Source organism: Brassica oleracea, chromosome C5 (genome assembly GCF_000695525.1).
Source record: "Brassica oleracea var. oleracea cultivar TO1000 chromosome C5, BOL, whole genome shotgun sequence".
NCBI lineage: Eukaryota > Viridiplantae > Streptophyta > Magnoliopsida > Brassicales > Brassicaceae > Brassica > Brassica oleracea.
The window spans coordinates 2450159-2464203 of record NC_027752.1 but is presented as its reverse complement, the minus strand read 5'-3'; the positions used below and the strand labels follow the sequence as shown (position 1 = coordinate 2464203).

Below are 14045 nucleotides of genomic sequence, written 5' to 3'. Positions count from 1 at the left end.
CAAGACTTTATTACAGGGAAACCAAAGTCCTATACGCATCCTTATTAAACATAAAAATTCTTTAGATCTTGAGATATAATAATCCAGAGGTACCATCGAATCCTTTGGATCTGTAGAACTTGAATACTCTGTAATGGTGGTGTCTCTATATATGGAGGTTTTTGTTCAGACAAAATCTATTTGATTGGTCAATAAACTCGTGGATTCGCCATCAAATACGAACTGAAGAAGCACGCCACTGAGATACGCGGTCCAGCTCCATTCGCCAAAACACGATGCTCCACGCTTATGAACTAATTTGATTTTATTTCATTTATTTGGATCTCTCGTGAGAAAAACTGTGATGCAAATACATTGGCTAAGCAGGCTCTGGTTGCTGAGCTTGCCATAATGATCTCACCTAACACTGCTTGAAGTATTTAATGAATGAATGAAGTTTGTGTTTCAAAAAAATAGAAAAAAGCTCAGAAGTCAGAAGTGTAGGTTAGTTAGTTAGTTAACCTGGATAAGGTCTCCAACGTTGACGACAAGAGCTCCAGGGACATGAGGAACATCAATCCAGTATTGGTCATGGAGAACTTGTAGCCCTCCGACTTGGTCTTGAAGAAGAACCGTGAGAAAAGAGTTGTCTGAGTGTTTGGTTAAGCCTAGAGTCAGGTCTGGTTGAGGACACGGAGGGTAATAATGGCCTAGCAGCAGCAATGAATTGGTGCAGTCCATGTCCTTGAGGTGATGTTGGAGAGAAAATCACACATTGAAAATATGTAAAGAACTTGAGTAATAAGAGACTTGGGTCATTTACTGCCAATTGATTTTAAGTTGGAAGCTCATGAAACTTGTAAGATGATTAGTGTTTAACCCTAGAGCTTCTGAGAGAAGCTCTAATAGCATTTTACCCACTTTCATCACTTCCTTTGAGTATTCAATCATCACCTCCCTAACAAAATCTCCCACCAAAAAAACAAAAACATCAAAGACACGTTTTATTCATTTGTTGAATTCTTACAATAGAGACAGAGATTCCGACATATGCTTAGTTTATTCCCTCGAAGGTACTAACCTTAAATCTCAACTAGCCTAGGAGAAGAGACACACGTCTTATAAAATGTGTGCGATGCAGTAAACTATAATGCCCCGACAGTTCACGGCTAATGGGCCATCCACGCCCATTTTTCTGAAGGCTCGAAATCATTGTTTATTGACTCTGCAATCACCACATGACCATTCCCGTGCTTTGACCTTACTCATACGCTATCGCGAATCACTTCTCGATAGATCACTTATCCTTTCACTACTACAGCCCAAACACGCTTAACTCTGGAGTTCTAAACGGATGTTTGACGGAAAAGGTAAGTCAACTTTAATAACATAGGTAGTCAAATCAATTCTCTTAAGTTTTTTCATATATCACAATTCGGGATGTTACATAAACTTGAAGTGATGGAGAATAAAGAAGACTAGGACATATCGAAGATTCAACATTGAGTGAAAACCAAGCTCGGTAGTTTCCTTCTGAAACTTGGCCCTCGTACGGAACAGTGATACTTACGTACGGATATCATGATTCATGAGCAATGAAGATACTCTTATTTCCGGCTTTTATTGAACTTCATAAGAACTGGATTATTGGAGGGTTCTTAAGGTGGAGTTCTTAACGGAATATAAGAATCTGTCTCTTAACTTTTAACTAAAAAAGTTAAGAACCGGCTCTTAAATAAGAGTTTTAAGACACGGTTCGTAGCTTTTTTAGTTAAAAGTTAAGAGACGAGTTCTTATATTCCGCTAAGAACTCCACCCTAAGAACCTCCCAATAATCATGCTCTTAAGATTTTTGTAGAGTAAAACGTACATCACTGTTTATAAACCTTCCTCAACACTCTTTTGATAATTTTCTCAAAGTAATTATAATCTACAAACGTAGACATGATTTACATATATCCATGTTGAATATATGTGAGAAAAAAACAGTAAGCTCACAATGTTCTCCTCATATTTTAAAATGGAGCAAATCAGAGGTTCCGTCAAGTCCTTTGGCACTGCGGTGAGCAGCGAACTCCATAACTGTGATCTCTCTGTACTTTGGAGGGTTATCTTTAGACACTAGCTCTCTAATTGGTCCGTAAATTCTAGGATTCGGTCTAATGCCGGTTGTGAAGAAACAGGCGACTGAGACTCTGGCTTTTGTAGCTCTGTTGGCCAAGACTCTATGCTCCGAACTGATGAACTTGTCGTTTGTTACAAGCTGCATCAGACCAACCAAAACAACTTTGTTACGAGCTGAGACAAATCTGAGCAGAAGGCATTGATTGTGAACAGAAACTTGCCTGCAGAAGGTCTCCGACGTTGATGATGAGTGCACCGGGAACATGAGGAACATCGAACCAGTACCCTTCACGGAGAACTTGAAGCCCTTCGATCTGATCCGGAAGGAGGACAGTAAGGAAAGCGATGTCGCTGTGTTTAGTGGTGCCTAAAGTTAGGTCAGGCTCTGGACATGGTGGGTAGTAGTGGCAAAGCATGCGCAAGCCCTTGGAGCAATCAATCTCCTTGAGGTGATTACGGTTCAACCCTAGAGCTTCTGATATAAGCTCAAACAGAAACTCTCCCAAACTCATCGCTTGCTTTGAGTATTCAAACATTACATCCCTGAAACACTTTCCACCATATGAATACATAGAGAGGTTACACAAATTTCAAATCATCGTTAGTTTTTTTTTTTGAAGGACTAAGTCCGTAATCCCCCAAGCACGAAACCACAACATGTAATATTAGTTTCGTCCCATCGGTGACTAGAACTGGGGACCTCTGACACAATGGTTAGGATCCTTCCCAGTTGAGCTAATGACCTCTGGTTCATCGTTAGGTTAAAATGCAAATGAAGCCATATTGTACCTACAAATAGCTGGAAGATCTTGTGGTTTGGGAGGATTTGGAGCCATGTAACAAGAGAAAGTGTCTCTCCAACTAGCAGCTGATGAAGTGTAGAGATCGAAGTTACTTGTATACACAAACTCTCTCCTAAAATCTCGGCTGTAGAATTGTTTCTTCACTTCAGGGGCTTGCTCGTTAAACCTTCGAACTCCATCTTTCATCCTTTCCAAAAGATCGAGTGAAACGCCATGGTTGATCACCTGGAAGAAACCCCACTTCTCTGCTGCGTCTCTAATCCCATCAACTGTATTCTTGCGCTTAGTCTCGTCCTCGAAGACTCGTCCTTCGAGATCTATCGTCGGAATCGTCGTGAGATGTAGCAAGTCAGAGGAAGGCGGCTTGGGGTTTGATAAGTTGGAAGGTGAGTCGTGGAAGATGCGTGGAAGCTGTGTTATTCCTGCGTCGACGAGTCCTTTAACACCTGTCTTCGTCTCGTCGAAAGCTTTAAGCTCACTGATACGATCGAATGAACCAATCTTGGTCGTCTCCATATAGTTCTTTGTGTTGAAAAAATAGAACAATCTGATACAAAAGAAAAAATTGTTTTTTTTTTCTTGGATTTACAGCAGAACCACTGGTTATAGATATCATTGATAGACATGTGACCACTTGCTACATAAAAGTCACTGACCATAGATAATATATTGTAATGCGTTTGATAGAAAATGAACCGGTTGTGACAGTTTATGGCCCACTCTCTCTAACACAGCCTTATTAAACAAGAAGTTATTACAGTGTAAGCATCATTATTAAACATAAACGTGCATGTGCTTCAACGTGGATTCTTTAGATCTTGAGGTATAGTAATCCAGAGGTACCATCGAAACCTTTGGATCTGTAGAACTTTGAATACTCTGTAATGGTGGTGTCTCTATATATGGGTGGGTTTTCTTCAGACAAAAGCTCTTTGATAGGTCCATAAACTCTAGGATTCGCCATCAAATACGAACTGAAGAAGCACCCCACTGAGATACGCGGTCCAGCTTTATTAGCCAAAACCCGATGCTCCACGCTTATGAACTTGCCGTTTGTAATAAGCTGCACAAAATGCTAAATAAGATTAAAAACATTGATTAAGCTCAGAAGTGTAGGTTAGTTAGTTAACCTGGAGAAGGTCTCCAACGTTGACAACAAGAGCTCCAGGGACAGGAGGAACATCAACCCAGTATTGATCATGGAGAACTTGTAGCCCTCCAACTTGGTCTTGAAGAAGAACCGTGAGAAAAGAGTTGTCTGAGTGTTTGGTTAAGCCTAAAGTAAGGTCTGGTTGAGGACATGGTGGGTAATAATTGCCTAGTAGCAGCAATGAGTTGGTGCAATCCATGTCCTTGAGGTGATTAGTGTTTAATCCTAGAGCTTCTGAGAGAAGCTCAAAAAGCATTTTACCTACTTTCATTACTTCCTTTGAGTATTCAATCATCACCTCCCTAACAAAATCTCCCACCAAAGAAAATAAACATAAGACACACGTTTGGTGCAGACATATTCAGACATATGCTTACTATGGTTTTAATCTCCTTCCTAATATCTCTTAATTAAATTTTTTGGTTTCAAATCAAGTTATCGATCTGTTAATCAATTTAGATATCCAATAAAAATCGATCATGACAAACCAAATGATTTATGCTTAGACTAGATTACAAACCAGACTATAAAACATGTTCTTGTTAATAAATCATCCACTATTTGATTGTTACTCTTTTATTATTATCTATTCTATTAAAATAGAAGTCATGACTTATTTCGTGTGTGATTTTTTATTTGGATTATCCTTGAAAAAATTATTAAATTTTACGTAACTTAATTTTAATATATTTTAATATCTTTATTTTTATTTGAAATACTAATAAATATCTTAAAGAAATGTCTAACAAAATCTTTCAAATATCTTTTAGAATCTTTTTAAAATATATTTTCAAAATTAGTTAACTAAAATTTTAATTATCAAAAAGTAGAATTAGAGACTAAATTTTAGTTTAGTTTGATTGTAAAAAAAATTAAAAAGTATATAAAATACTTTTAATAATATTTTAATGATAATAACAATTTTAAATTGATTTAATTTTCAAAATTAAATTTAAGAAGTATTTTAAAGGGTTTTTAAAAATAAATATTCATTTCTATTTCTAATTAAAAAATAAATTTTTTTATCTATTTAGCAAAAAAAAAATAATTTATTTCATATGTGATTTTTTAATTTAGACCAATTAAAAGTCTCACCTTTAAATATTTTTACTATGTAATACAACTAATTTACACATTCTTTCATACACGAAACATTTGATCTTTATTCATATCGTATATATAAAATTTTACTCTACTATTATTAACGTCTGTGTATTCTCTTAAGTTAAAAAACAATTCGGTTTATTATTTAAACATCTATACTAAATTGGTTTAATTAATAACTATATACCAAATTCTCTATTATGTAGGTTCAACTTAATTTAGTTTCCACGTATGTTTCAAATTTAGAATAAAACAAAAATTATGTAAATCAGTATTGTTACATAATAATGTTTTCAAAATAAATTTTGTTACAAAAAAAAAAATATAATAATAATATTATACGCCACATAAATATTATTATAAATTAGATAATATATAACACCAAATTTTATTAATTTATTAATATATTATATTGCATATTCTAAAATATTTTACTATTAAAGAAAACCCGCACGGTCGTGCGGGTGATCATCTAGTAATTGATTATAACAAAGTTTTGTTACATATTTAAAACCATACCCACAAACGGCTGGCAAGTCTTCTGGTCTAGGAGGATCTGGGGCCGTATAACAACCGAGTGTATCCCTCCAGTTAGCAGCCGGTGAGCTATACAGATCGAAGTTGCTACTGTAAACCAACTTACTACTCGGATCTCTAGAGTAGAACCCTTTCCTCACTTCCGGGTCTTGCTCGTGAAACTCACGAACCCCTTTTTTCATCCTCTCCTGCACATCTAGCGAGATACCGTGATTGATCACCTGGAAGAAGCCCCATCTCTCAGCCGCGTCTCCGATCTTCTCCACCAACAAATCCCGCCGCGAGATCGAGTCCGCGCCTCCTTGGAGATCGATTGTTGGGATGGTGAACTGCGACGAAGAAGGTGGTTTTGGGGTTGTTATAGTAGCCGGAGGTGCACGGAATATGGCGGGAATCTCTGAGATTCCGGCGTCGACAAGGCCTTTCACGCCGATCTTGGTCTCGTCGAAAGCTTTTAGCTGAACTGAACGATCAAATGCAACAGTGGCCGATGACTCCATTGTTGTTTTCTCGTTTATGCAAAGATATTGATTGCCGAGATTAAACTAACAGTTCCTTCTTTAAAGTTAACACTTGTGAAATGTTCCAAGTCAACGATCAAGTTAGGTTTGAAAATGAAAATTAAACGTGATTCACGTGAGAAACAAGGAAAAAAAACATAAAAAAAAATCGGATAATTTCATAAATTTAAAAAATGGAGATGCGGGGTATCGATCCCCGTACCTCTCGCATGCTAAGCGAGCGCTCTACCATCTGAGCTACATCCCCGTTGTTGTTGGTATTGTTGTAAACTTATACTTTTATAGCGGTTTCACACCCGGCCTCTAGGTAACCGATACTCTAAACCGGACGGCATGAAATAACCGGTTCTTCCAAGATTTTTGTTAATTCATTTCAAACCTTTCCCGGTGACAGACTCGAGTCAAAACTTCAAAATAAGTAAATCCCCCCCCCCCAGTGACCTAATCCCGTCTGCTTCTCGGAGGAAATAACCGGCGAGAGAGCGATTGTACTTTAGCGGCGGCGACAGAGATGGCCGGATTAACGAGAACAGCCGGCGCTTTTGCGGTGACTCCGCACAAGATCTCCGTTTGCATTCTCCTGCAGTTATACGCGCCCTCTGCTCAGATGTCTCTCCCCTTCCCTTTCTCTTCCATTTCTCAGCACAACCGCCTCGGCCTCTACTTGCTCTCTCTCACCAAGGTTCCACTCTTTCGTTTTCTCTTCGAAATTAGCATTATCTCATACATTCTCTCATACTCGGAGCTTATGCTTGCTCGATCGACTTTATTTCATATTATCTTGTGTTAACGATTTCAAGGCTCATAATTGAACTGACGAGACTTATTGATTGCAGTCTTGTGATGATATATTTGAGCCGAAGCTGGAAAATCTCATCAACCAGTTGAGGGAGGTTGGGGAAGACATGGATGCGTGGCTCACTGACCATTTAACTAATAGATTTTCCTCTCTGACTTCACCTGATGACCTATTGAACTTCTTTAATGACATGCGAGGTTAGCTCTGCTCGTTTCCTCTAAGAATCTGTTTTCATCATGTGTGAGTCTTGTTAGTTATCAAATCTCTTTGTATGTAGGAATACTCGGGAGCCTTGATTCAGTAGCTGCGCAAGATGATCAGATTATTTTGGATCCGAATAGTAACTTGGGAATGTTCGTTCGTCGTTGCATTTTGGCGTTTAACCTTTTGTCGTTCGAGGTATTGTTGCTTTTTACGTTTTTATTGTTCTTGTTTGATTGTTGAGACTAAGTAATACTTCTTCTATTCGACTTATGATTCTAAAAGAAGTGTTTGGTATTTAGTTTGATGGTTTTGGGTCTATAACTCGGATTCAATAAATGTCAATTCTACTTTTTTGTAAATTGTGCTTTATAATATGAGATCTAACGGCTGAACTCTGACAGATGGTTGAAATGTGTACAACTCCAGCTGTAATGTTCTGAATTAATATCAACCAAAACTCCTGATCTCTCTCCCTTTTCCTAGTCATTTTGGTCTACTGTCTTTATGCTACTGAAACACAAAGTAAATGTCTGAAACAAACGTCTATTCTATTTATATGTGAATCCTTTGCAGGGAGTTTGTCATCTGTTTACAAGCATTGAAGTCTACTGCAGAGAAGCCCATTCAAGCTCTGCTCAGTATGATGCATCTAATGATAACCTGGGGTCGTTAATACAACATGATCAGATGGATATGGAGAAATATATAATGGATAAAGCAACCGAAGAAATAGAGCTACAGAAAAATGCTAGTGGAAGGGTCCCTTTTCACCTTCATACGCCGGAAGCACTTTTCAAAGTGACAGAAGGTATATCCCTTTTGATTCACTCATTTGTGCTCAAATTAAACTTAAAGTTTCTCAGAGTCTCAGGTGCTTGAAAATATTGAGGAAATATAGTTTGGCTGTAATTTAAATGTCGTTTTCCGCGTATCCTTTTGTTAAAATGTTTTTGCTGATGGATAACCATCAATGATAGGATCAAAGTTTAACCTGTGTCATATTGTTCTTGGATGATTTGTGGAGTGTTTGTATGATACCTTATAGATTTTCATTTTTGTTTAAAATTGGGCTTCTGAAGATATATCCCTTCCTTAAAGTAGAAACAATATACTCTGAAAAATAAAATTTGGGGGATTTCATTCGTATGTAACGCGCAGAACAAATGAAACATGCAGGTTTGCTAGTTACTAGGAAGGAGAAATCAAGAACCAACACGAAGAAAGCAGAGGCTACTCAACTTGCTTGTGCCTCTTCAAGTACAGTTAATGATACTCTGGTTGATGAGTCATTATTCCTTCGGACAAATTATCAGATACAAGGCTTTTTAATGGAGCAGGCTGATGCAATTGAAACGTAAAGTCTCTATTTCATTAGTATTTGATATATTTCTGTCAAAAGTATTGCTAATAGTTTTGACTTTCATCTCCTGATAATATGATGTCAGCCATGGAAGTTCATTGTCTTCAAGTTCGATTGAAAGTTTCCTTCAGAAGCTTCAAAATTTAGCCCCTGAGTTGCATCGTGTAATGTCTTGCTTTCTTAGCATTTTCCTTTGCAGTGGATTCAGAAGCTATTCATTATTTGATTCCTTTGATATTCTGGCATGTTATTGACGGCATTGCAATGATGCAGGTTCACTTTTTGCGTTACTTGAATAAACTTCACAGCAAAATAGTCATCGCTGTGAAGCTATTCATTATTTGATTCCTTTGATATTCTGGCATGTTATTGACGGCATTGCAATGATGCAGGTTCACTTTTTGCGTTACTTGAATAAACTTCACAGCGATGACTATTTTGCTGCTTTGGAAAATCTTCTCCGTTACTTTGATTACAGGTAATCTGTACTCTTAGCTTTTTTCCGCTACTTCATATCAGTTTATGATAATAATAATAATAATAATATGATGGAGGCTTTTATCGCTTGCGTGTGACTCCTGTAAATATCCAGTTGTGTTTGCCTGTTATATATGTGGCACTAGGAACTGTTTTCCAGATATGAGCTGATCCATGTTCCATTGTCTAAAAGTGCAGGGACTGAGGGATTTGACCTTGTTCTTCCTTCAACTGGTTGCAGCATGTATGGAAGGTACGAGATTGCTTTGTTATGTTTGGGAATGATGCATTTCCGCTTTGGGCATCCTAATCTGGCTTTAGAGGTGAGCATTAATTTCTCCCAATAGCTTCCGTTGCTAAAGACTTGTTCTAACACATAAATCCTGCCTAGTAGACCAAGTCGTACATTAGGTAGTTCATAGTTTACTGGGCTGTTGGTGAGGCTAATAGTAAGTGATGCTCATTTGTTATGTATCTTGAATGTGATAACCTCACACCCTTACTTTGATAGATTACTTGAAATCTTAATGAGCTACTTAGATCATCTTCTGTGTATATACATATTTTACTTGAGAAATTTCAAAATGAACCCATGTAATCAGTGATGTGTTTGAGGTGAGGCAGGCTTTTGCAAGTTTTTACTTGACGTTTCTCTTTCTTATGGTGTCTTAGCCTTAGTATATTCGTCTAAACACTTGTGAGCTCGGTTTGCGTAAATAAAGAAGCAACACTAACCTTCACACGTCACTGTGAATTTAGTAACTGTTAGACTTGCTATCTTAACTTAATTTTTTTTTTCGAATCTTAACTTCATATTTATAAATGATATCACTAGACATGACATTGGGCCTTATCGTTGTTTCGTTTTCTCATAATATGGTTTCTCCTTAATCGCAGGTTTTGACTGAAGCTGTGCGTGTATCCCAACAGGTATATGTTCTTTATATTCATCTATTGTTAGCTCTGTTTATAGTTTATTATGTAGAAAGTGGTGCGTTTGATAAATTCCTGCAGGACGTGTATTTTTATTAAAGTTTCTATAAGCTGAATATTGAGCTATTTTAATCTATTCGTATATCACTAAGTTCTGTAAGCGATTTAGGACTCTTCACACCAGTTATGTTTAGATTTCCAAATTATTGCACTGACTCTTAATATACTCCCATATTTACGTACTGATTTCTAGGTGGTCCAAAGGGGCAGTCTAGTCTTAGCAGATATAAAATTTGTTCTATTAGGTACATGCTAGATGGATCACATTGCTATTAATTGGCTCGAATATGAATTCACATGAACAGCATTAACAGCTTATATTGTTTGAAAAAAATGTTGTTCAAGCTTTAGTTCATTTGTGGTATTTAAGACGTTTATTGATACTGCAGCATAGCAATGATACTTGTCTAGCCTATACACTAGCAGCAATGAGCAACTTGTTATCAGAAATGGGCATTGCAAGTACCACTAGTGTTCTTGGATCCTCGTACTCACCCGTCACTAGCACTGCGTCTTTATTATCTGTACAACAAAGGGTGTACATTCTCCTGAAAGAGTCTTTGAGGAGAGCTGATACTCTAAAGTTAAGACGCTTAGTGGCTTCTAATCATCTTGCGATGGCTAAGTTTGAGTTGATGGTTAGTCCACGAACTTTAACATTCAAATTATCTATTTGTTTTTTTTGCTCTGCTTCTCTGATAATTGGCAACTTGCAAGAAAAAAAATCCATATCTTAGTTTTTCTAATCTTTGGTATACGCTAAATCAGAAAAGTTATTTTGTTGTTGTACAGCATGTGCAGAGGCCTCTGCTTTCGTTTGGTCCCAAAGCTTCTGTGCGTCATAAAACTTGTCCAGTTAGTGTCTGCAAGGTACTGAATATGCCAACTAATTATTATGCTAAGAGTGAAATATCCATATCATCTTTTGAGGTCTAACCAGTCCTTAATTAATCTATGACAGGAGATAAGACTAGGTGCACACCTACTTAGTGACTTTTCTGCTGAAAGCTCTACAATGACAATTGATGGTTCATTAAGCTCCGTTTGGCTCAAAGACTTGCAAAAACCATGGGGTCAACCTGTGTTTTCTCAGGAATCCGGTTCTAGAAAGAGTTCGACTTTCTTCCAGTTCTGTGATCACTTGGTCTCGATTCCTGGATCTGTATCACAAATAATAGGCGCTTCTTATTTACTACGGGCAACTTCATGGGAGTTATATGGCAGGTAAAATTGATCACCGCTCAAACCCTTGATGTTGACGAACTCATAACTCACGCATTCCATTTACCGACATTACCTTTCTAACAAGTAAACTTAGGAACTTTATCTGTTAATTTACTGTAATTTATTAATCCCTTGTTTTTGTTAGCGCTCCTATGGCTCGGATGAATACCTTGGTGTATGCAACTTTATTTGGTGATTCTTCGAGGTAATTTCCCTTAAAATATCACTTGCTTGTTATACTCTCAGCTCCTTTCCCTCTTCCCTTTCATCTCTTTATCTTTTCTAGAACGATCTCTTACATTCGTTTTGCGTGATTTTTATATATTTCTTGCATCTATAGTTCATCTGACGCAGAGCTAGCATACTTGAAGCTCATTCAACATTTGGCACTATATAAGGGATACAAAGGTTAGATTCTGTGCGCAAGGTCATGAACACCTGTTTTACGTACCTGCCATTCAATTTTGAACGAACCTATACAAAAGTACCTTGATGCTCATTCAATAAGTTATACCTGAATATTATGTTTTTGTAAAAGAAATGACATGTCAGTGTACAAAGATCTTAACTTTTTGTTCATTTTCCTGATTAAGTTTATTAAGATCTTACTCCATTTTTCCCCCTACATTGGCCTTTTTCTGAAACAAATGCTGTTGCAGATGCCTTTGCTGCCCTTAAGATTGCGGAGGAAAAGTTCTTAACCGTATCAAAATCAAAAATATTGTTGCTCAAGTTGCAGCTACTACATGAACATGCCTTGCATCGGTAAGGTTCCCAGTCCTATACATGCCACTTCTCTTGTTAAATTATGTCTCCTAATCCAGATAAGCTTCATGGATACAAGAAAGAAAGGGGGTGTCTAACCAACTTAGTAATTCTGTCCCGGAGTTTCACTATTATACATCACTCATGAAGTCTAAAGAATATGCTTCTGTTTGATAATTTGCTTAAACAACCTCAGAAAACCTGCGAAGTTGATTCATTTGCCTGCCGTCTGTGATCACTTAGTGTATTGTCTGAAGTTTATGTAGGTAGATTCAAATTCTTTGAAAATGTGTAAAACATTCGTTGGGAAAATAGAATGTGAACAGAAAGCTCTCTTTGTACTGAATTTGTTCTCTTAAATCAGCCATTCTAACTTTGTTAAATCCATTAGTGGGAATCTAAAACTAGCTCAACGAATGTGCAACGAGCTAGGAGGCTTGGCATCAACCACCATGGGTGTAGACATGGAGCTGAAAGTAGAAGCAAGCCTTCGTGAAGCTAGGACGTTGCTTGCAGCAAAACAGTATAGCCAGGTTTGTTCAAAATCCTTGCTGACCATCTGTTTTGTTTTCAAGGAGCTATGCTTTGTTAGTGTATCGTCATTTTACTTTGTTACTATGTTCTCTACAGGCAGCAAATGTGGCACACTCCCTCTTCTGTACGTGCCACAAATTCAATTTGCAAATCGAAAAGGCCTCTGTTCTTCTTCTGCTTGCAGAGATCCATAAGGTATTTCATGGCACAAGAACTTGGTAGCTTGAAAGCGCACTGATTGGAATCTTATATTTCATTGAATATTTGTCACCGTACGACCTTGCAGTAGTAACATTTTTTCTAGGTTTTGTTTTCCTCCCATGCATGCATTTCTTCTGAATGTTCTGTGCCTCTGCTGCTAAGTCATTGGACTACATATCGTTTTTTTCAGTTCTGTATAAGTTTTCTGACCCGCCTTTACCTTTCGATTCCCCTTTTTCTGGTTCTTAGAAGTCAGGAAATGCAGTCCTGGGTCTTCCGTATGCGCTGGCAAGCATCTCTTTTTGCCAGTCATTCAATTTGGATCTTCTCAAAGCATCAGCTACTCTCACGCTGGCCGAGCTTTGGCTTGGTCTTGGATCAAATCATGCCAAACGGGCGTTAGACCTTTTGCATGGGGCTTTCCCTATGATTCTCGGCCATGGAGGTCTGGAATTACGTGCTCGAGCATACATCTTTGAAGCAAACTGCTATCTGTCTGACCCAAGCTTTTCAGGTAGCTTTTGTTGTCTTGTACTTGCTTTGGCTATATATAGTTCATGCTCTTGGTTGCATGATCATAATTTTTGTATGAATTGGCTGTGAATATATTCCGCCAGTTTCCACAGATTCTGACACTGTCCTGGATTCTCTGAGGCAAGCTTCAGATGAGCTTCAAGCTTTGGAGGTAACTTATGCCAATAAGAATGCTATGTAGCTTTAGTTTCAGAAACAAGCCTGAACTCTGTTCTATCGCCATATTGCATAAAAGATGCTATGCTGCTATTGGTTAAACTAGATCCAGCTTCGGTTTAGCTCATCGATGCATAATTTGTTTCGGATTCTAGTATATCGTGAATTACCGTCTGTTCACTTGCTAATCATTGCGTTTGTTGTGGCAGTACCATGAATTGGCAGCTGAAGCTTTTTATTTAATGGCGATGGTATACGACAAGCTGGGACGGCTTGAGGAGAGGGAAGAAGCTGCGACTTTGTTTAAGAAGCATATAACAGCTCTCGAGAACCCTCAAGACGAGGAGCCAAACATGGCATGAGAGTTGGTGACCTTATTTAATAAGCTTATAGTGGAAAGCTTGTAACTTAACTTATGTTGTAACATGTTACTTAAGACTCGTTCTAGTGATTTGTAGCTTTACTTCGTTGCATACACAACTCTGAAAATGTAGGAAACTCTAGAAGCCAACAAGGTGATTTGAGAAATTTTCTTATGTAATACGTAACATGATCTTTGTTTCTTTACGTAGTTGATCAA

The 14045-nt window shown here is 37.7% G+C and overlaps 3 protein-coding genes and 1 non-coding gene across 4 annotated transcripts; 1 reads left to right on the top strand and 3 right to left on the bottom strand.

The window, feature by feature from the left end:
- Positions 1–1409: 1409 nt before the first annotated feature.
- LOC106295137 (1-aminocyclopropane-1-carboxylate oxidase homolog 2-like) lies at positions 1410–3483 on the bottom strand. Its single transcript, XM_013730943.1, has 4 exons — positions 2893–3483; positions 2325–2646; positions 1832–2242; positions 1410–1611 (listed from the first exon to the last, which is right to left on the bottom strand). The coding sequence occupies exons 1-3, from the start codon at positions 3420–3422 to the stop codon at positions 1988–1990; spliced, it is 1107 nt and encodes a 368-aa protein (XP_013586397.1). The 5' UTR covers positions 3423–3483; the 3' UTR covers positions 1410–1611; positions 1832–1987.
- On the bottom strand, positions 3455–6254 carry LOC106295138 (1-aminocyclopropane-1-carboxylate oxidase homolog 1). Its single transcript, XM_013730944.1, has 3 exons — positions 5680–6254; positions 4037–4358; positions 3455–3969 (listed from the first exon to the last, which is right to left on the bottom strand). Exons 1-3 carry the CDS (start codon positions 6195–6197, stop codon positions 3718–3720), a joined length of 1092 nt encoding a protein of 363 aa, XP_013586398.1. The 5' UTR covers positions 6198–6254; the 3' UTR covers positions 3455–3717.
- A 138-nt stretch (positions 6255–6392) lies between these two features.
- Positions 6393–6465, bottom strand: TRNAA-AGC. The gene has a single exon. It is a non-coding gene; the product is annotated as a tRNA-Ala (tRNA).
- A 171-nt stretch (positions 6466–6636) lies between these two features.
- On the top strand, positions 6637–14001 carry LOC106343487 (anaphase-promoting complex subunit 5). Its single transcript, XM_013782718.1, has 20 exons — positions 6637–6900; positions 7055–7214; positions 7295–7416; positions 7795–8029; positions 8398–8575; positions 8667–8745; positions 8974–9059; positions 9252–9381; positions 9956–9988; positions 10441–10689; positions 10844–10921; positions 11013–11275; positions 11421–11480; positions 11616–11683; positions 11935–12040; positions 12432–12573; positions 12671–12769; positions 13025–13289; positions 13393–13460; positions 13675–14001. The coding sequence occupies exons 1-20, from the start codon at positions 6730–6732 to the stop codon at positions 13825–13827; spliced, it is 2745 nt and encodes a 914-aa protein (XP_013638172.1). The 5' UTR covers positions 6637–6729; the 3' UTR covers positions 13828–14001.
- The last annotated feature ends 44 nt before the right edge of the window (positions 14002–14045 follow it).

What these genes read in the sequence shown, in the direction of transcription:
- LOC106295137 (XM_013730943.1), bottom strand. Translation starts at nt 3,422, where the DNA reads ATGGAGACGACCAAGATTGGTTCATTCGATCGTATCAGTGAGCTTAAA. An exon ending in GATCTTCCAGCTATTTGTAG is followed by an intron (nt 2,647 to 2,892) that starts GTACAATATGGC and finishes AAAGTGTTTCAG; the next exon opens with GGATGTAATGTTTGAATACT. An exon ending in ACGTCGGAGACCTTCTGCAG is followed by an intron (nt 2,243 to 2,324) that starts GCAAGTTTCTGT and finishes GGTCTGATGCAG; the next exon opens with CTTGTAACAAACGACAAGTT.
- LOC106295138 (XM_013730944.1), bottom strand. Translation starts at nt 6,197, where the DNA reads ATGGAGTCATCGGCCACTGTTGCATTTGATCGTTCAGTTCAGCTAAAA. An exon ending in GACTTGCCAGCCGTTTGTGG is followed by an intron (nt 4,359 to 5,679) that starts GTATGGTTTTAA and finishes AGATTTTGTTAG; the next exon opens with GGAGGTGATGATTGAATACT. An exon ending in ACGTTGGAGACCTTCTCCAG is followed by an intron (nt 3,970 to 4,036) that starts GTTAACTAACTA and finishes CATTTTGTGCAG; the next exon opens with CTTATTACAAACGGCAAGTT.
- LOC106343487 (XM_013782718.1), top strand. Translation starts at nt 6,730, where the DNA reads ATGGCCGGATTAACGAGAACAGCCGGCGCTTTTGCGGTGACTCCGCAC. An exon ending in ACTTTTCAAAGTGACAGAAG is followed by an intron (nt 8,030 to 8,397) that starts GTATATCCCTTT and finishes TGAAACATGCAG; the next exon opens with GTTTGCTAGTTACTAGGAAG. An exon ending in GTCTGACCCAAGCTTTTCAG is followed by an intron (nt 13,290 to 13,392) that starts GTAGCTTTTGTT and finishes ATATTCCGCCAG; the next exon opens with TTTCCACAGATTCTGACACT.